We start from the raw sequence: 21,087 nt of genomic DNA, 5'->3' as shown, positions 1-21,087 counted from the left end.
GGGTACAGGGAATACACACGTGTATAATTGATTGCGTGTTTCTCCGATGCTGGAAGGGGGGCACTAGTGAAAAAGTTTGGGAACCCCTGCTCTGGTGCTGAGTTTGTGTGAAGAGTGTGTGAACATGTCTTTGTGGGGTGCATGGGGGTGCAATACTTGCCTATGTGAGCAGAGGTGATTGAGACAGAAGCCTTGTTCATTTATTTTTTTTGCAACAAAAGCATATTGCGATACAAAACATAGTCACAAATGACAGCATACAAGACACACACAAACATCAATGACATCACACCAGCCCAGATCCCACATGCTCACACCCCCCCATCTCCAGGGCCCACGTCACTCTCCACCACATCCTCAAAACTGCACCATTTTGTTTCTCTCCGTCACTCAAAGCACTTTCATCATTTAGATAATAGAACACTTGACCTTTCCATTGTGTTAACAATGGAGGATTGGTTGATTTCCAGTTGAGGTATACGTTTTTTTCAAGATGATTGACGAGAAATGTATTGTCCAACCCATCGGGTATCTCCCTGCACCCTCATAAATTTTGGATTTTATAGCATTCTCAGAAGTCATGGGATTATTGAGTTGTTTTTTTTGCTTTACACTTAAGACGTGACTCTGTGAGTTTTTTCTTGTGTATAAATTCTATACATTAGTTGATATTGGATTAAGCGTAACAATTTTCGTTAACTGTAATTCCATTAGGTATGTTTCACCATTCCCTTCACTTGTTGCAATATCAGTTATTTTTATCTCTTGGTTTCAGTAGTTTATATATTTTTTTCAAAGAGATTGTCATTTGGATAGGCTCTTGGATAGAAGCCTCGTTTATACCTTGCGCTAACATGCGTTAGCCTTTGTCCTGATCCTGTCCACATTCCGATTGCGTCAAAATGCTCCCGAAATATGCCTGCACATGGTATGAAAATGTGTCTCTTATCCGTCCGCTGTGTCTGCATTATGACCACATTTCCTGGTCCCTCCTTGTTTGCAAATTATTTGACAGCAATGGTGGTCAGGAGGATGTGATGACAATCCTCTTCTTCTTCCTGGAGTTTAACAGGGGTTGGCATCCAATATGTTGCATTACAGCCCCAAACTGAACTATAGTATAAATCCATTACACATTGTGATACAAAATGGGAAAAGGGGATTTCATTTTTTATAATCTAATACATTTTTATTACCCTACCAACTAACCCTACACTTAGTAAAACCCACCACCTTATTCCACTACTTTGACTCTATCTGATCCTACCCCAGGCCAACGACCTGGGGTAGGATCACTCAACACACCCTGTAACTCTTCTGAAGTTGCAAATCTCATACCCCCAAGTACTTCTCTGCAGCAGCCACCGCAACATCTACTTTCTACGACTTGCGTTCCAACTCAGAGGCACAGTTGATAGCCATGGCAATGAACGCAAAGAATCCAACCTTACTTAAACATATATCACCCATCGGCCTATCCGTCTGTTCTGGCACAGATCCTCTCAGAATCCCTCACCTTTGATCCACCCTCCTTTACTTTCTTCACTGCCTCAGCATACGACATCTTCTGCACTACTCTGACCCTGGCCACCTCAACCTGCCCCTCTCACACCGGACACCTCCAATCCCCAGCAACATGGGCACCCCTGCAGTTGACACACACGCAGCTTTTTTTCCACCGAAACTACATATTCCTCTGTCCCATGTCGTCCTGCACACTTCCCATATCTTGGAATCTCCCTCCTAGACACTGCTGCTACATGAACCATAAATGTGACACCTAGAACACCGCAGTGTATTCGGCACAAAAGCTCTAACAGCATAAATCATATATCCCAACATTACTTTGTCAGGTAAAGAATCCAAACTCTAAAGAACAGACTGTGTAACCTCAATTTCATCAAGCTCCCCACTGGATCTGCATCGGCAGCAAACAGTGGTCATCACAAACACCAGGAATTTTCAACTGAAATTGCTCCACCTGACAGTATATGAACTATAGGCAATCTAGCTACCCAACATTTATTGACTTGATTATTCCCGCCATTCTTAGCCTAGCTGAATGGTATAGATGTTGTGCTTTCTCATTGGACATTCGGGTGCTTTCGTAAATTTGCTCTGGCTATCTACTTCTATTACAGAGCACTCTCGTCTGAGTGTACCAGAGCGCGGAATAATGAATTTACGCTCAACACCCTTTGAATATGGCCGGTGTTAGTAAACATAATTAAATTGTTTCCAGCAGCACAGTTCCAGTCACCAATGCCCTGGTTAACACGAAAAATGTCTAACCAGCTCTGCTAGGGCGAGTAAAATGGTCAGAATGGCCTCATTTGTGTCTGGAAGTAGCTAGCAAGCTAGCCAACGTTAGCTTGGGTGCTTGACTACCATTGTATGGTCAGAATGCTCAAATCAACCCTACTCCCCGGCCCGAATGTCCAGTGTGCGCTCTGAGCGCGATACGGTCTGAATCTATCCAGAGAGTTTTTTTTGTTTTTCATGGAAGAGAAACACCATAATATTAATCAAATTAACTAAGCAAGTACCAGTCAAAAGTTTGGACACACCTACTCATTCCAGGATTTTTCTATATTTTTACTATTATCTACATTGTATAATAATAGTGAAGACAGCACAACTATGAAATAACACATATGGAATCAGTTAAGAACAAATTATTATTTACAAGGAGAGCCTACTCCTTCCTCCCCGTTGGGGAATTGAACCCCGGTCTCCCGTGTGCCTGCAAGACTATGAAATGTTTCTCAAAGATGCCCTTTGGTAGTCAAATTAGCAATAACTTGCATTAACCAAAAAATGGCTGACAAATAGATAATGTGCCACAGAATGCTGCAGCAGCTTACAAGGTGTGTTGCAGGAGGACGCACTGAAACGCTACCCCAGAAATCACTCCCTTCAATAGTGCCCTGTACCTAAGCGCCTGCTCCCACTGATCTGAAGAAACACAAACAAACATCACAAGTCCTCCTCGGGTTACCTTCACCAACTCAACAGCACCCACCATATTTTCCACCCAACCTGAAACCACCCGTGGATCAGCCAAAAGGCCTGTTTCAACGCTCTTCAAAAATCTCACTCCCACTGGACTAAATGCATCTTTATCATGTCCATCAATGCAAGGCTTGGGCTCTGAGCTCCTCACAACACTTTCTACCCCTTCCATTTCACCTCCAGAACTTGAGCTGGTGTCCGGCTCACTCTGTTTCAGTTTAACACCAAATTCCTCAGTAATCTACACACAATACCAGGTAATGACAAAGCGAAAAACAGGTTGTTCGAAATATTTGCTAATTTATAGAAAAGGAAAAATAGAAATAACTTATTTACATAAGGATTCAGACCCGAAATTGAGCTCAGGTGCCACCTGTTTCCATTGATCATCCTTGAGATGTTTCTACAAATTGATTGGAGTCCCCCTGTGGTAAATTGAATTAATTGGACATGATTTGTAAAGAAACACGCCTGTCTATATATAGTGCCTTTCAAAAGTATTCACCCCCTTAGCATTTTTCCTATTTTGTTGCCTTACAACCTGGAATTAAAATAGATTTTTGGGGGGTTTGTATAATTTTTATTGTGAAACAAACAAGAAATAAGACAATAAACTGAAAACTTGAGCGTGCATAACTATTCACCCCCCAAAGTCAATACTTTGTAGAGCCAACATTTGCAGCAATTACAGCTGCAAGTCTCTTGGGATATGTCTCTATAAGCTTGGCACATCTATACTGGGATTTTTGCCCATTCTTCAAGGCAAAACTGCTCCAGCCCCTTCAAGTTGGATTGGTTCCTGCTGGTGTACAGCAATCTTTTGGTCATACCATAGATTCTCAATTGGATTGAGGTCTGTGCTTTGACTAGGCTATTCCAAGACATTTAAATGTTTCCCCTTAAACCACTCGAGTGTTGCTTTAGCAGTATGCTTAGGGTCATTGTCCTGCTGGAAGGTGAACCTCTGTCCCAGTCTCAAATCTCTGGAAGACTGAAACAGGTTTCCCTCAATAATTTCCCTGTATTTAGCACCATCCATAATTCCTTCAATTCTGACCAGTTTCCCAGTCCCTGCCGATGAAAAACATTCCCACAGCATGATGCTGTCACCACCATGCTTCACTGTGGGGATGGTGTTCTCGGGATGATGAGAGGTGTTAGGTTTGTGCCAGACATAGCATTTTCCTTGATGGCCAAAAAGCTCAATTTTAGTCTCATCTGACCAGAGTACCTTCTTCCATATGTTTGGGGAGTCTCCCACATGCCTTTTGGTAACACCAAACGTGTTTGCTTACTTTTTTCTTTAAGCATTGGCATTTTTTCTGGCCACTTTCGTAAAGCCCAGCTCTGTGGAGTGTACGGCTTAAAGGGGTCCTATGAACAGATACTCCAATCTCCACTGTGGAGCTTTGCAGCTCCTTCTGGGTTATCTTTGGTCTCTCTGTTGCCTCTCTGATTAATGCTCTCCTTGTCTGGTCCGTGAGTTTTGGTGGACGGCCCTCTCTTGGCAGGTTTGTTGTGGTGTAATATTCTTTAAAAACATTTTTACAATAGATTTAATGGTGCTCTGTGGGAAGTTCAAAGTTTTGGATATTTTTTTATAACCCAACCCTGATCTGTACTTCTCCACAACTTTGTCCCTGACCTGTTTGGAGAGCTCTTTGGTCTTCATGGTGCCGATTGCTTGGTGGTGCCCCTTACTTAGTGGTGTTTCAGACTCTGGGGCCTTTCAGAACAGGTGTATATATACTGAGATCATGTGACAGATCATGGGACAATTAGATTGCACACAGGTGGACTTTATATAACTAATTATGTGACTTCTGAAGGTAATTGGTTGCACCAGATCTTATTTAGGGGCTTCATGTCAAAGGGGGTGAATACATATGCATGCACCACTTTTCAGTTGTTTATTGTTTCGAATTTTTTAAAACAAGTTCTTTTTTTCATTTCACTTCACCAATTTGGACTATTTTGTGTATGTCCATTACATGAAATCCAAATGAACATCCATTTAAGTTACAGGTTGTAATGCAACAAAATAGGAAAAACGGCATGGGAGGTGCATACTTTTGCAAGGCACTGTAAGGTCCCACAGTTGACAGTGCATGTCAGAGCAAAACTCAAGCCATGAGATCGAAGGAATTGTCCGTAGAGCTCTGAGACAGGATTACGTCAAGGCAAAGCTTTGGGGAAGGATACCAAAAACATTTTGTAGCATTGAAGGTCCCCAAGAACCTCCATCATTCTTAAATGGAAGACGTATGGAACCACCAAGACTCTTCCTAGACCTGGCCAAACTGAACAATCGGGGGAGAAGGGCCTTGGTCAGGGAGGTGACCAAGAACCTGATGGTCACTCTGACACAGTTCTTCTGTGGAGGTGGGAGAACCTTCCAGAAGGACAACTATCTCTGCAGCACTCCACCAATCAGGCCTTTATGGTAGAGTGGCCAAACGGAAGCCACTCCTCAGTAAAAGGCACATGACAGCCAGCTTGGAGTTTGACAAAAGGCACCTAAAGACTCTCAGACCTGAATGCCAAGCGTCACATCTGGAGGAAACCTGGCACCATCCTTACGGTGAAACAGGCAGCATCATGCTGTGGGGATGTTTTTCAGCAGCAGGACTGGGAGACTAGTCAGGATCGAGGCAAAGATGAACAGATCAAAGTACAGAGAGATCCTTGATGAAAACCTGCTCTAGAGCGCTCAGTACCTCAGACTGGGGCGAAGGTTCATCTTCCAACAGGACAACGGCTGTAAGCACACAGCCAAGACAACGCAGGAGTGGCTTTGGGACAAGTCTCTGAATGTCCTTGAGTGGCCCAGCCAGAGCCAGGACTTGATCCTGATCAAATGTCTTTAGAGAGACCTGAAAATAGCTGTGCGTCAATGCTCCACATCCAACCTGACAGAGCTTGAGAGGATCTGCAGAGAAGAATGGGAGAAACTACCCAAAAATAGGTGAGCCAAGCTTGTAGCGTCATACCCAAGAAGACTCGAGGCTGTAATCGCTGCCAAATGTGCTTCAACAAAGTACTGAGTACAGAGTCTGAATACTTTCATGTAAATGTGATATTTCAGTGTTTAAAAAAAATATATAGTCTGGTAACATGTTTTTCCTTTGTCATTATGGGGTATTGTGTGTAGATTGATGAGGGGAAAAAACGATTTAATCAATTTTAGAATAAGGCTGTAACAAAATGTCGGAAAAGTCAAGGGGTCTGATTACTTTCCGAAGGCACTGTACCCTCTCCCTTGTCAGTGCTTCAACAGATTCAAATCCATCCTCTGCCTCCCTGTCTTTTTAAACTTTTTCTTTTTCCCTCCAATCCTCCTCACTGAACTAATTACCGACTCCTTCTGAAAATATTCAACTTTTCCAAGCCAAAATCTCTTTTTAGCCTCCTTGAGAGACATGCTACGCCCTGTACTCCCTCACTTCCTCTGATCACAATCAGACCACAATGTGTCTTATAATCGTCTACACCTGTCTGGAAGTGTGGGCACAATCAAAATGCGGATAAGATCGGGACAAAGGACGCATGTTAGCACCAGGTATAACGTGGGCTAGAGTGTCACACTGTGTGTTCAGTCACAATGTCCTCTTTCACCCACGCATGGGCTCCCATACAAGAACTGTGGGGGTTTTCAACCAGTATCATTGTCTACCATTTCATGCGTGCATGTGTGTATATGGAGGGGGTGGAGTTGTGTGTTTCCGGGCTTGTACAATACTTTGTTCTTTCCTATTGTGTGTTTATGTTTGTATGTGTGTGTACAAAGTCTGTGCACGCGCTGCTATTTTGTGTTTGTAAAGCCTGTGTGCTTTGCTATTGTGTGCCTGTGTGTCTATGTCCAAATAGGAGAGGTAGAAGATGGAGGGAGATGTCAGCCCGTGTTCTTGCTCTATATTTCCGTTCCCGTCAAGTTGTGTGGCACCGTCTCTTTGTTCACGTCGCCGCAGATGCTAGAAGCAGAGCTGATCAGGTGCCAGCAGGAAACTAAACAAGCAGGTCAACTAGATACTCAGCAGACCTGCTAACAAATGTAGAACAGACAAAAAGAGCAGCCTCATGCCTCCTTTGTGTTGTAATGTCAGAGGCTTTTTACCAGACGTGTTCTAGCAAGGCAGTAGGTACATTCTCTCTCTCCCTCCCCATCTCTCTCTCTCCCTCTCTCTCTCTCTCTCTATTTCTCTATCTCTCTCTCTCCCCCCTCTCTCTCTCTCTCTATTTCTCTCTCTCTCTCTCTCTCTCTCTCTCTCTCTCCCTCCCCATCTCTCTCTCTCTCTCTCTCTCTCACCCTCCCCATCTCTTTCTCTCTCTCTCTCTCACCCTCCCCATCTCTTTCTCTCTCTCGCTATCTCTCGCTCTGTCCCCGTCACCTGCAAGGTCGATACACACACAGCAACCTGCTGGACCGGGTGGAAAACAACAACAACCATATCTGGAACTCGTTTTAAAATGGTGCCCTTGGGCTCTCTCGCTATGATGCCAGTGACAGGGAACTAGGCTGTGGGTAGCAGTTTGGGCTTGTCTGGTACTATACTGTCAAATAGAGCAGAGTATTATAAGCCCACCCATCCACCTATCGCTGATGTGAGAGTGACATGGTGTTGAGGTTCAGGTTGAAGTTTGCTTCCTTTAGGTTTGGTGTGGGTTTTTCTTTCGTTTGCCTCTTGTTGGGCAAATTTAGTGGTCGGTCACAGTGGGTGTCTTTTAGTTCCCAGTTGTTGTTGCCAGTCAATGTTGGGGCGGCAGGGTAGCCTAGTTGGGCTAGTAACCGGAAGGTTGCAAGTTCAAATCCCCGAGCTGACAAGGTACAAATCTGTCGTTCTGCCCCTGAACAGGCAGTTAACCCACTGTTCCTAGGCCGCCATTGAAAATAAGAATATGTTCTTTCACTGACTTGCCTAGTTAAAGAAAAAAGAAAAAAATGTTCAGTGGACACCCCCATGAGTGTCTTTCAGAAACTCTCCTAAAACCCCACCAGTTTCATTTAGCTTTTTTGTCAGTGACTCTTTTGTTAGTTCCCCTTTCTGTTTGAGTGACACTTTGTGGTTTTCTTGCTGAGGAACGTCTTTTATTTAATTTGATTATTTATTTAATTTAAAAACAAACGTATGGGGTTCAGTGCATTGTAGTAGTCTGTTGGGTGTGTGTGTGTATGTGTGTGTGTGTGTGTGTGTGTGTGTGTGTGTGTGTGTGTATGCCCATGCATGCATGTGTGTGTGCGTGCCTCCATGTGCGTGTGCATGCATTTGAGCTAGGTTAGGAAGGACACTGTACCATTCATTGATATTAATAGTGTTGTTTTTGATATTTACCCCACGGACATTTAATTGAATTTGCAGACAATTCCAGCCTGTGGTTGCGATATTTAATGATAATTAGGACCACAATGACCCATTCTTGGAGGACTTTGTGAAACAGTGTGTTGATTCTGTCGCTTAGTTCCAAAAGCTTTGTGGTTTATTAATGAGTAAAATGTGTGTTCTTTAGGAACTACATCTCACATGGAACAAGACTACATCTCCTAATACCCTTGTGGCCTGGCAGGAAATGCTGGTGTGTTTTAGGAGATAGCTGCAGGTGGTGGATTCATCCTGGAGGGGGAATGTGAGGAAAATCCCAACTGCTTTGCACAAGGCCAGACTAGTTGATTACCACCCTTATGGCATGGCCGAAATTAAGATGTTAATGAAAGAATATTCAAAGAAAATATATTTTAAAGGGATATGTATATATATATTTACAACAAAATATATGGGGGATTGGAAATTAGGCAGACAATTACATTGATGGAAGCAACAATCTATCTGCACTATTAGAGCTGATCTATCCCCTAAACAAATATATTTAAATATATATATATATATATATATAATAATTATAATTAAGATGCATATGCAGAAAAGTAACTCATACCTACTGTAAAATATGGTGATGGATTTTTGATGTTAGCTATTTTGCTTCCACTGGCCCCGGGGCCCTTGTTAAGGTTAATGGCATCATGAACTTTACCCAGTACCAGGATATTTTTGCCAAAAACCTGAAACTTGGCCACAAGTAGATCTTCCATCAAGACAATAACCCCAAGCATACATCAAAATAAACAACACAATTCTTAATTGACCACAGAATCAACATTTTACAACGGCCATCTGTCTATGGACGTGAACCCCATTGAAAACCTGTGGTTTAAATTGAAGAGGGCAGTACATAAGCACAAACAAAGGATATCAAGGATCTGGAAAGATTCTGTATGGAGGAATGGTCTCAGATCCCTCCCAATGTGTGTCTCCAATCTCATGAAACGTAAGATAAAATTACTCAGTGCCGTTATCCTCACAAGGGGAGAGTGCCAGAGTTTTGAAACAAAAATTGGATTACCTGTTGAACAAAATCTCTTTCTTTGAGCAATTTTATTAGCATAACATAATATAATTTTACATTTAAGCATATAATATGGGTCAGTATTTGTATTATTTATTTTATACAAGTCTTTTTTGCTCATCTTAATCAAGGGTGCCAATCATTTCGGAGGTGACTGTATGTGCAGAAAGCTGGTGTTATACAGTATGTGGATCTCAAATGATGGTGATCTGGTGTAGAAAGCTCACATTAATACCATGGAAATCTGCTGTTCTAAAAACCTGGCCATTCAAGGTAGATTGTGCTTGACAACAGAAAGCTAGCTACTACTCTGGTGTCCTTTTAGAAAGACACCACTATAGAAAGCTGGTGTTGCTCTGTGCAAAGCTGGTGCGGAAGAATGTAAAGCTTCAATTCTAGTATAGAAATCTGATGTTCCGCTATAGAAAGATGGTGCTCTACGGGATCTGGTCTCCGGGGAAACGGCAGGTAGCGAGAGAGATTTGAGAGAGACAGAGAGCGGGAGCAGGACTGCGTACGTAGTGATGAGGAGTGGGGAAATGCAAAAGGAAGTGTTAACATTTCTGTGGTGTAGGAAGGGGGAGGATTAGGGGGAAACAAAGGCAGGGATTATCTCTGCAAAGGGCTACAATAGCACTACACACACAGCCTCGGCAGAACAGGCCTCTTTGGACCACAGAACAAAGACAGGGTCTCCCACCCACACCCACAGGGTCTTCCTCCCATCCACTCTCTTCCTCACTCAGAGCCAGCTCAGAGGAACTACAATGCCCAGCTGCTTATGGGAGAGCAACTAGGGTCCAGGGATTTAGGGTAATTATTTCTCCTCATTATGGATGTTCCTATTGTTGTGCCTCTCTGAGGAGACAACAGTGTGGTCATGTTATCACTGTCCGCTCAGCACGGAGACCAGAACTTCACATTGGATGTGCACTCATTATAGGGCTTTGTCTGGGGAACATACATGACAATGTGCTCATACGTGAGGTCCATGTCAATGCTCTATTTGGGTGATTTTGCAAATAAGGGCCCTTTTGTGTCTCAGGGTTAGATTTTTTATATAAAATGTTAATTTAGACTTTTTTTTATTTCACATCCATTAAGTAGACTAAAATATTTCACTGTTTTGCACTGCTTTTGTCTTGTCTCACACCCAGACTTTTGACATTCTGCTATGAATTACACTTACAAATCTTGAAAATTACAAAATAATTCATTAAAAAAAGAGTCAAATAAATGGAAACTATATACATAAACTCAGCAAAAAAAGAAATGTCCCTTTTTCAGGACCCTGTCTTTCAAAGATAATTCGTAAAAATCCAAATAGCTTCACATATCTTCATTTTAAAGGGTTTAAACACTGTTTCCCATGTTTGTTCTGCGGAACGGTCGTTAAGACACTAACAGCTTACAGACGGTGGCAATTAAGGTTATGAAAGTTATGAAGTTATGAAAACTTAGGACACTAAAGAGGCCTTTCTACTGACTCTGAAAAACACCAAAAGAAAGATGCCCAGGGTCCCTGCTCATCTCAGCCTTACTACCTAACTCAAAACAGGTGCACACAATCAACACATAAGGAGGGGGAGGAAATAATCAGTAGCAGCTAGTAGGCCGGCGACGACGACCGCCGAGCGCCACCCGAACGGGAAGGGGAGTGTCCTTCGGTCGGAGTCGTGACAGGAGCAGTGGAAACACATTCTCTGGAGTGATAAAACACGCTTTACCATCTGGCAGTCCGATGGACGAATCTTGGTTTGGCGGATGCCAGGAGAATTCTAGACGATTCTGTGCTTCCAACTTTGTGGCAACAGTTTTGGGGAAGGCCCTTTTTCAGGATGACAATGCCCCTATGCACAAAGCGAGGTCTGTACAGAAATGGTTTGTCGAGATTGGTGTGGAAGAACTTGACTGGCCTGCACAGAGCCCTACCTTAACTGTTCTACATCTACAATCAAATTAAACATGTACTACTGTGACATTCAAATGTTTAATGGTATTTTATATGAAATGTCATGTCCACCACACTGTCATTACCACAACGCTAAGTCATTAGCATCACGGTACATCTTTTTCAGGCAAAGGTGTATTAAATTACAATCGATATTGATCATTTTCCCTATAATGTGAACCTTATTGGCTTGTTCTTAAGATAATTCCTGAAATAATGTCAAATATTATGATTCAGATTTTGTAGATCGATGTTTCTGAGTATCATCAAACATTTAAACATGACAGTCATGAAAACACATAATTAAGAATAGTTTAAGTAGTTTAAAAAACATGAGAAAAAAAATCTAATTCATGTGAAATGGTATATAAAATACCTTAATTTTAGCAAATTGTATGACGTAGTGGTAATGCCGTTTCCCTCGGGTATTTGGGGAAACCGGTAAAAATGTTTCTATTCTTAAATAGTATGTTCTCAGCCACTATTGGATCTTGTTTCCAGACAGAGTGCAGAAAATATTCAGATAGATAAAAAGCAGTTTCAAGAGGTTTCATTTGCAAAATCCACCATTCCTACTTGCGTTCATTTCAAGGGTAGAATGATGCATTCATGGACCCTTCATGTACATTTCTGTTCTTCTCAGAGAGGAATCAATGGTTGATTTTATTGATTGACAGTATTCTTTTATAAAGTCACTTCAGGTGGGCTGGGAATAGATTGGAACAGTGATATGAGTTAGAGGAGGGAAAGACCTTGCTGATAGGTAGAAAAAGTGAGACAGATGGACAGAAATGAATGGGTTATGTACGGCATATGATGGAGGACAAAACAGCAGAAGCAAGAGGAAGATAAAAGGATGGGGGAGAAGGACGGAGGGAGGAGATGGGGAGAGAGAGAGAGAGAGAGAGTAAGCGTGCGTTCTGAGGAGATGTTTTAAATTCTGGAGCCGAATGTCCCTCCATCTGTTATTGTGGTGGTGGGTTCTGACTCAGTGATTTCTGTGATTGGCCCCAGCAAGTGCCAGAAGAGAGACAGACAGAATGAAGAACTCAGACTGACTGCTCTCACTGACAGGCTCCACTGGCTGGCTGTTTCTGCCGAGGAGGACCACTGGGCCAGTCAGACCAGACCACTGGGCCAGTCAGACCAGACCACTGGGCGGGTCAGACCAGGCGACTGGAGCTGCCCTCTTCTGGACACTGGGTGATATGACACACGGGAAGAATACTGCTGACCAACTGGTAGTAGCTTTTTTTAAAGGAAGCCTATGAAAGCTCAGTTTGGACGGTGTTAAGTCAAAGCCAGCTCGTTTCTTGGGCTTAACTAACTGCAGGTGTCACTCTGGGGATGTTATCGAACCTCTTTTCGCAGTCATGCACAGTGTAAATGTAACACTATTGCTTCCCTTCCTTTCCTAGCCCCAACCTGGGCTTGAATCAGGTACCGTCTACACACATCGTCAACAGACACCCTCTAAGCATTGTTACCTATCACTTCACAAAAGCCACGGCAAGGGAAACAACCACTTTAAGGTCTCAGAGGGAATGACGACGCCGATTGAAATGCTACTAGGGCGCACAGCTAACTAGCTAGCCCCCCGTTACATTAAGGGTCCTATATCATATCCAGCCTACTGTATGTCATCCAGACATAGTGTTGAGAGGTCAATAAACAGGTGTTGTGTGCCTCAATTCGCTGCCGCCGTAATCACAGACATCAACGCAGTGTGTTCTGTCGAGTGGCCTAGTCTCACATTCACACAGATTGTGTAGTGCTCTCATGATCACCTCAGACAACAATGTGTTGTGCTGAGTGCCCTTTAATGTCACACTGGCCGGCTAGGTGGCTGGGTGGAAGTCTGGACTGGAGGACCCTAACTCATTGCAGCAATCAGACAGGTGGCTGGGCAGGCCAGGCTCCATGGTGTGGTGTGTAGTTTAGTTGGCTCAACGCAGCATGACAAGCTGGTCCCTGGTGTGCTGTCATTCCTCTAAAAATAACACGACTTTGAGTGATTAAACCGCTCCCCTCTGGAACAGAGCAAACAGAACAGTTCTGAATATTAAAGATGCTAATCGTCTCACGCTGAGCTTTTCAAAAGCGTTTTTTGTTTTTGCGAGGTTCACAAATTAGAGAGAGAGAGAGAGAGAGAGAGGGAGAGGGGGAGAGAGGGAGAGAGGGAAAGCGGTCCTTGTACCCGCCAGGCTCGCAGTAACATCACAGACAGAGATTAAATACACGCCACCGATGATCCATCAGGCAGAATTATGTTAGGTCACTTGTACAGTACGGTAACACTGTCAGCTAGTGGATAATGTACAGTGTGAAGGGTTGGCGACGTGCAGCTGCAGCTGTTCCACATCACACAGTGTTGATACTGCTTGACCTTAGTTGGTAGCATCGCCGTCGGTGACTCGTCCCACGCGATGAAGGTGGTGGTTGTGTCAGAGACATTAAAGCAGTGATATTGGCACTGTTGGACTGTGCTGTGTTGCAGTAGTTTGACTGTGTCCATGTGTCTGTCTCTGCACTGTGTGGGCTGACCTGGACTTACCTGTGCTGTACTGTGCTGTGCTGATCCCACTAGTTTCACTAAGCGGCTTGGCTCCAGCCACCAGCATAGATGATATCCCCCGCCGCCCCCCTTCCCTCATCTCTCAGTCTGATTTATGGCCTGTTTGTATAGCCATCCATCTGAGCCAACACACAGGAAGGGAAGACACAGGAAGACGCATTACTGTTTTGGAGCAGGGAGGGACTGCATTAAGCTGCTAGAGGAGAGATACAGGCCCAGAGAAATGGAGCCCTACTGGGGCAGAGGAGGAACATGGAAGAAGAGAGAGAAACAGAGTACTGAGATGAAGACAGAGAAATAGAGTACTGAGATGAAGACAGAGAAACAGAGTACTGAGATGAAGACAGAGAAACAGAGTACTGAGATGAAGACAGAGAAACAGAGTACTGAGATGAAGACAGAGAAACAGAGTACTGAGATGAAGACAGAGAAACAGAGATGAGGACAGAGAAACAGAGTACTGAGATGAAGACAGAGAAACAGAGTAATGTGATGAAGACAGAGGAACAGAATACTGAGATGAAGACAGAGGAACAGAGTACTGAGATGAAGACAGAGAAACAGAGTACTGAAGATGAAGACAGAGAAACAGAATACTGAGATGAAGACAGAGAAACAGAGTACTGAGATGAAGACAGAGAAACAGTAATGTGATGAAGACAGAGAAACAGAGTAATGTGATGAAGACAGAGAAACAGAGTACTGAGATGAAGACAGAGAAACAGAATACTGAGATGAAGACAGAGAAACAGAGTACTGAGATGAAGACAGAGAAACAGAGTAATGTGATGAAGACAGAAAAACAGAGTATTGAAGATGAGGACAGAGAAACAGAGTAATGTGATGAAGACAGAGAAACAGAGTAATGTGATGAAGACAGAGAAACAGAGTACTGAAGATGAGGACAGAGACAGAGTACTGTTATGAAGACAGAGAAACAGAGTACTGAAGATGAGGACAGAGACAGAGTACTGTTATGGAGACAGAGAAACAGAGTAATGAAGATGAGGACAGAGAAACAGAGTAATGTGATGAAGACAGAGAAACAGAGTAATGAAGATGAGGACAGAGAAACAGAGTAATGTGATGAAGACAGAGAAACAGAGTACTGAAGATGGGGACAGAGAAACAGAGTAATGTGATGAAGACAGAGAAACAGAGTACTGAAGATGAGGACAGAGAAACAGAGTAATGTAATGAAGACAGAGAAACAGAGTAATGTGATGAAGACAGAGAAACAGAGTATTGAAGATGAGGACAGAGAAACAGAGTAATGTGATGAAGACAGAGAAACAGAGTAATGTGATGAAGACAGAGAAACAGAGTACTGAAGACGAGGACAGAGAAACAGAGTAATGTGATGAAGACAGAGAAACAGAGTACTGAAGATGAGGACAGAGACATAGTACTGTTATGAAGACAGAGAAACAGAGTAATGAAGATGAGGACAGAGAAACAGAGTAATGTGATGAAGGCAGAGAAACAGAGTACTGAGATGAAGACAGAGAAACAGAGTAATGTGATGAAGACAGAGAAACAGAGTAATGTGATGAAGACAGAGAAACAGAGTATTGAAGATGAGGACAGAGAAACAGAGTAATGTGATGAAGACAGAGAAACAGAGTAATGTGATGAAGACAGAGAAACAGAGTACTGAAGACGAGGACAGAGAAACAGAGTAATGTGATGAAGACAGAGAAACAGAGTACTGAAGATGAGGACAGAGACATAGTACTGTTATGAAGACAGAGAAACAGAGTAATGAAGATGAGGACAGAGAAACAGAGTACTGAGATGAAGACAGAGAAACAGTAGTGTGAGGAAGACAGAGAAACAGAGTAATGTGATGAAGACAGAGAAACAGAGTACTGAGATGAAGACAGAGAAACAGAGTACTGAGATGAAGACAGAGAAACAGTAGTGTGATGAAGACAGAGAAACAGAGTAATGAAGATGAGGACAGAGAAACAGAGTAATGTGATGAAGACAGAGAAACAGAGTAATGTGATGAAGACAGAGAAACAGAGTACTGAAGATGAGGATAGAGAAACAGAGTAATGTGATGAAGACAGAGGAACAGAGTACTGAAGATGAAGACAGAGACAGAGTACTGAGCAAACAGAGCTGTGGATTACGCAGGAGGAGAGAAAATGGAATTCTCTGAGGGACAAGGGACAGATTTGTATGGACATATTGACTACTGAAAGTAAAATGAGTCAGACGGATGAAGGGATGGACAGGTCACAGATCACCAGGAAGGAATGGCAGAGAACAAGGGAGGAACCATTCTTCACATGCAGCGCCCTGGACATGGGCACTAAATTTTAACTTCCTCATTCATCATGACCTTTCCTCCTCTGCTATAATGACTGTGTCCTTGAAGGGACGTCACAGTTAGAGAAACACATTGATAGACTACAACCGTTTGGCATTGATGGTCAGCCAAATATGAAAGATCCCACTTTAGAACCAAAGAAACAACTTCTGAAGGTTTTATGTCTTCATCAGCTCGGCATGGACGCTTCACAAATCACTCATAGGCAAAGTCATATAAAAGGTGACAGAAAAGGTTATTCTTTACGTGTAGGCTAACCCTTCAGTCATATTTGCAGGCAAATTCAAAGCAGTGTAGAATCTGGAGGTAATTGTTTAGCCAGCAGCTCTCCATTGTTGCTTTCGTAATTGAAAACTGTTGTAGTGGATGGTAAATTCTTAACAATGTCCTTTAGCTAGGTTGACCCTTGCTTTGTATGCACAACACCACACCCACAACACCACACCGCACAACACCACACAACATCACATGGCCACACAACTGATGGAGTCTCCTTTAATTCACTTTGTGGAAATCATTTCGTGAGACTAATTAGCTCTGCTGTGTGTGTCATTGTTTCAGGGGTTCGCCATCTCGTTAGGAGTGACTGTATGAAATGAATAGTCATTTGGATGATTAAGGTGTTGAATGTTCAATGTTCAGTACACAAGCACATGGGTACATAATTAGTCATGTTATTATGTTTTGCTAATGAGGTATAGTGATATCATAGCCATTATGCCATACTTTAAAAGGCTACACGAGGTAGTGGAGGATACTCTTTGCTGAGAGTAGGAGGGTTTATGTCTGACTAGCTGTGAGTGGGAGGGTCTTAGTGATAGGGGGTGGACCCCCAGGCAGAAAATAGGACACTTCTGTCTCTAACGAGAGTTTCTGACTTTCCTGTCTTTTAGGAGACGAAAACCCTCTCCTGATGTGCTTGGGGAATAGGGCTCCTTTGATGTTGTACCAGAAATGAAAGTCCTCTTAGTGGGAGTCTAAATAGGGTTTGTAATATTCGAGCCCAGGGACTGTGTGGCTGGTTGGATAATTCTGGGACGGGAACCAGATCGCCCCCTAGAGGCGTGCTGGGGATTGAAGTGGGAGCAGAGAGGATACCTAAATAAAGTACTAAGGCATGGGCACCATGCAGAAACACATGGAAGAGACTACCTCTCTAGACCCTCACTCTATTTTGCCACTGGGTGACTTAATACTGTCACCCATAAGCCTCTGCACATAGACAGTAGTACTCCATGTTACAATCCCTTTGCAATGAACTATGTCAGACCTGTTGTATAACCAGTTAGGAGCCAAAAGACCAAAAACATGCCAATACAGAAAGCAAACCTGCACTGAACTCAGCTAGCCACGAAAATGCCTTTGACAGAAATTCCTTGTTCTCTGGGTTTGGAAAAGTTTAATATTACTCAACATATTCATGTTATTCAATGGCCCTACCTTCTCCAATCCAAACGCTAACTGTCCGTACCTCCTGGAATAACAGGGTTGTAACCATGGTTTCTTATTCCATTTGCAACACACATTTCAACAGCGCTAGCTAGTCTCAACACGTGTAGCTCACAATTTGCTACAGTACATGGTCTGAAATTGTACCAATTTAGCTTGCGCCTTACAGAAATGCCATTTCCCCTGACAGTTAGGACAAATGTGTAGGCCCATTGAGGAGCATGCGGAGCTTGGCACCAGCCACTGCCTCTTGAATTATACAGTCTATGAACAGCAGTCAGCGCACTCAGTGTTTTCCCTAGAGAGCAGATTGGCTCTGTAAGGCGGTTTCCCACACACACACACTCTGACATCTACACACTGACCCAGCAGAGCCATGTATTGACCTTTGACCCTAACCTCTGATTCCTGTGTGTTTCCTGTGTAGAGGCTAGCCAGAGAGGCGGAGCAGCTGCAGACAATGTATCCCTGGCAGGACGGTATCAAGGTAAAATCAGAACCTTCTCTCTCTGTATATCTCTCTCTCTCTCTATCTCTCTCTCTCTCTGTATATCTCTCTCTCTCTCTGTATCTACCTCTCTGTGTATATACATCTCTCTGTATATATATATATATATATATCTGTATATCTCTCTCTGTATATATATATATATATATATCTGTATATCGCTCTCTGTATATATATATATATATCTCTGTATATATATAAATATCTCTGTGTATATATCTCTCGTATATCTCTCTCTGTATATATATCTCTCTGTATACATCTCTCTGTATATATAGTGCCTTGCGAAAGTATTCGTCCCCCTTGAACTTTGCAACCTTTTGCCACATTTCAGGCTTCAAACATAAAGATATAAAACTGTATTTTTTTGTGAAGAATGAACAACAAGTGGGACACAATCATGAAGTGGAATTACATTTATTGGATGTTTCAAACTTTTTTAACAAATCAAAAACTGAAAAATTGGGCGTGCAAAATTATTCAGCCCCTTTACTTTCAGTGCAGCAAACTCTCTCCAGAAGTTCAGTGAGGATCTCTGAATGATCCAATGTTGACCTAAATGACTAATGATGATAAATACAATCCACCTGTGTGTAATCAAGTCTCCGTATAAATGCACCTGCACTGTGATAGTCTCAGAGGTCCGTTAAAAGCGCAGAGAGCATCATGAAGAACAAGGAACACACCAGGCAGGTCCGAGATACTGTTGTGAAGAAGTTTAAAGCCGGATTTGGATACAAAAAGATTTCCCAAGCTTTAAACATCCCAAGGAGCACTGTGCAAGCGATAATATTGAAATGGAAGGAGTATCAGACCACTGCAAATCTACCAAGACCTGGCCGTCCCTCTAAACTTTCAGCTCATACAAGGAGAAGACTGATCAGAGATGCAGCCAAGAGGCCCATGATCACTCTGGATGAACTGCAGAGATCTACAGCTGAGGTGGGAGACTCTGTCCATAGGACAACAATCAGTCGTATATTGCACAAATCTGGCCTTTATGGAAGAGTGGCAAGAAGAAAGCCATTTCTTAAAGATATCCATAAAAAGTGTTGTTTAAAGTTTGCCACAAGCCACCTGGGAGACACACCAAACATGTGGAAGAAGGTGCTCTGGTCAGATGAAACCAAAATTGAACTTTTTGGCAACAATGCAAAACGTTATGTTTGGCGTAAAAGCAACACAGCTCATCACCCTAAACACACCATCCCCACTGTCAAACATGGTGGTGGCAGCATCATGGTTTGGGCTTGCTTTTCTTCAGCAGGGACAGGGAAGATGGTTAAAATTGATGGGAAGATGGATGGAGCCAAATACAGGACCATTCTGGAAGAATGAGACTGGGACAGAGATTTGTCTTCCAACAAGACAATGATCCAAAACATAAAGCAAAATCTACAATGGAATGGTTCAAAAATAAACATATCCAGGTGTTAGAATGGCCAAGTCAAAGTCCAGACCTGAATCCAATCGAGAATCTGTGGAAAGAACTGAAAACTGCTGTTCACAAATGCTCTCCCTCCAACCTCACTGAGCTCGAGCTGTTTTGCAAGGAGGAATGGGAAAAAAATTCAGTCTCTCGATGTGCAAAACTGATAGAGACATACCCCAAGCGACTTACAGCTGTAATCGCAGCAAAAGGTGGCGCTACAAAGTATTAACTTAAGGGGGCTGAATAATATTGCACGCCCAATTTTTCAGTTTTTGATTTGTTAAAAAAGTTTGAAATATCCAATAAATGTCGTTCCACTTCATGATTGTGTCCCACTTGTTGTTGATTCTTCACAAAAAAATACAGTTTTATATCTTTATGTTTGAAGCCTGAAATGTGGCAAAAGGTCGCACAGTTCAAGGGGGCCGAATACTTTCGCAAGGCACTGTATAACTGTATATATACAGTATCTGTATATATACAGTATCTCTCTCTATGTATCTCTCTCTCTCTACATGTATATATATATATATATCTCTATGTATATATATCTCTCTCTATATATACACTGCTCAAAAAAATAAAGGGAACACTAAAATAACACATCCTAGATCTGAATGAATGAAATATTCTTATTAATACATTTTTTCTTGACATAGTTGAATGTGCTGACAACAAAATCACACAAAAATTATCAATGGAAATCAAATTGATCAACCCATGGAGGTCTGGATTTGGAGTCACACTCAAAATTAAAGTGGAAAACCACACTACAGGCTGATCCAAGTTTGATGTAATGTCCTTAAAACAAGTCAAAATGAGGCTCAGTAGTGTGTGTGGCCTCCACGTGCCTGTATGACCTCCCTATAACGCCTGGGCATGCTCCTGATGAGGGGGTGGATGGTCTCCTGAGGGATCTCCTCCCAGACCTGGACTAAAGCATCTGCCAACTCCTGGACAGTCTGTGGTGCAACGCTGCATTGGTGGATGGAGCGAGACATGATGTCCCAGATGTGCTCAATTGGATTCAGGTCTGGGGAACGGGCGGTCCAGTCCATAGCATCAATGCCTTCCTCTTGCAGGAACTGCTGACACACTCCAGCCACATGAGGTCTAGCATTGTCTTGCATTAGGAGGAACCCATCTTGGTGTTCTCTGGCAAATGCCAAACGTCCTGCACAGTGTTGGGTTGTAAGCACAACCCCCATCTGTGGACGTCGGGCCCTCATACCATCCTCATGGAGTCTGCTTCTGACCGTTTGAGCAGACACATGCACATTTGTGGCTTGCTGGAGGTCATTTTGCAGGGCTCTGGCAGTGCTCCTCCTACTCCTCCTTGCACAAAGGCGGAGGTAACGGTCCTGCTGCTGGGTTGTTGCCCTCCTACGGCCTCCTCCACGTCTTCTGATGTACTGGTCTGTCTCCT

At 43.0% G+C, this 21,087-nt stretch overlaps 1 protein-coding gene across 3 annotated transcripts in view; it reads left to right on the top strand.

Annotated features, from left to right (window-relative positions):
* Positions 1-21,087, top strand: part of LOC112254289 (voltage-dependent calcium channel subunit alpha-2/delta-2-like) — a 309,636-nt gene that overhangs the window by 91,966 nt on the left and 196,583 nt on the right. For all 3 annotated transcript variants that reach the window (XM_042324234.1, XM_042324237.1, XM_042324235.1), the window contains exon 4: positions 18,149-18,208. In XM_042324234.1, the coding sequence (XP_042180168.1) occupies positions 18,149-18,208 (60 nt within the window). The remainder of the gene's footprint in view (positions 1-18,148; positions 18,209-21,087) is intronic.

Source organism: Oncorhynchus tshawytscha, linkage group LG07 (genome assembly GCF_018296145.1).
Source record: "Oncorhynchus tshawytscha isolate Ot180627B linkage group LG07, Otsh_v2.0, whole genome shotgun sequence".
Classification (NCBI taxonomy): domain Eukaryota; kingdom Metazoa; phylum Chordata; class Actinopteri; order Salmoniformes; family Salmonidae; genus Oncorhynchus; species Oncorhynchus tshawytscha.
This window is presented reverse-complemented; position numbering and strand designations above follow the sequence as displayed.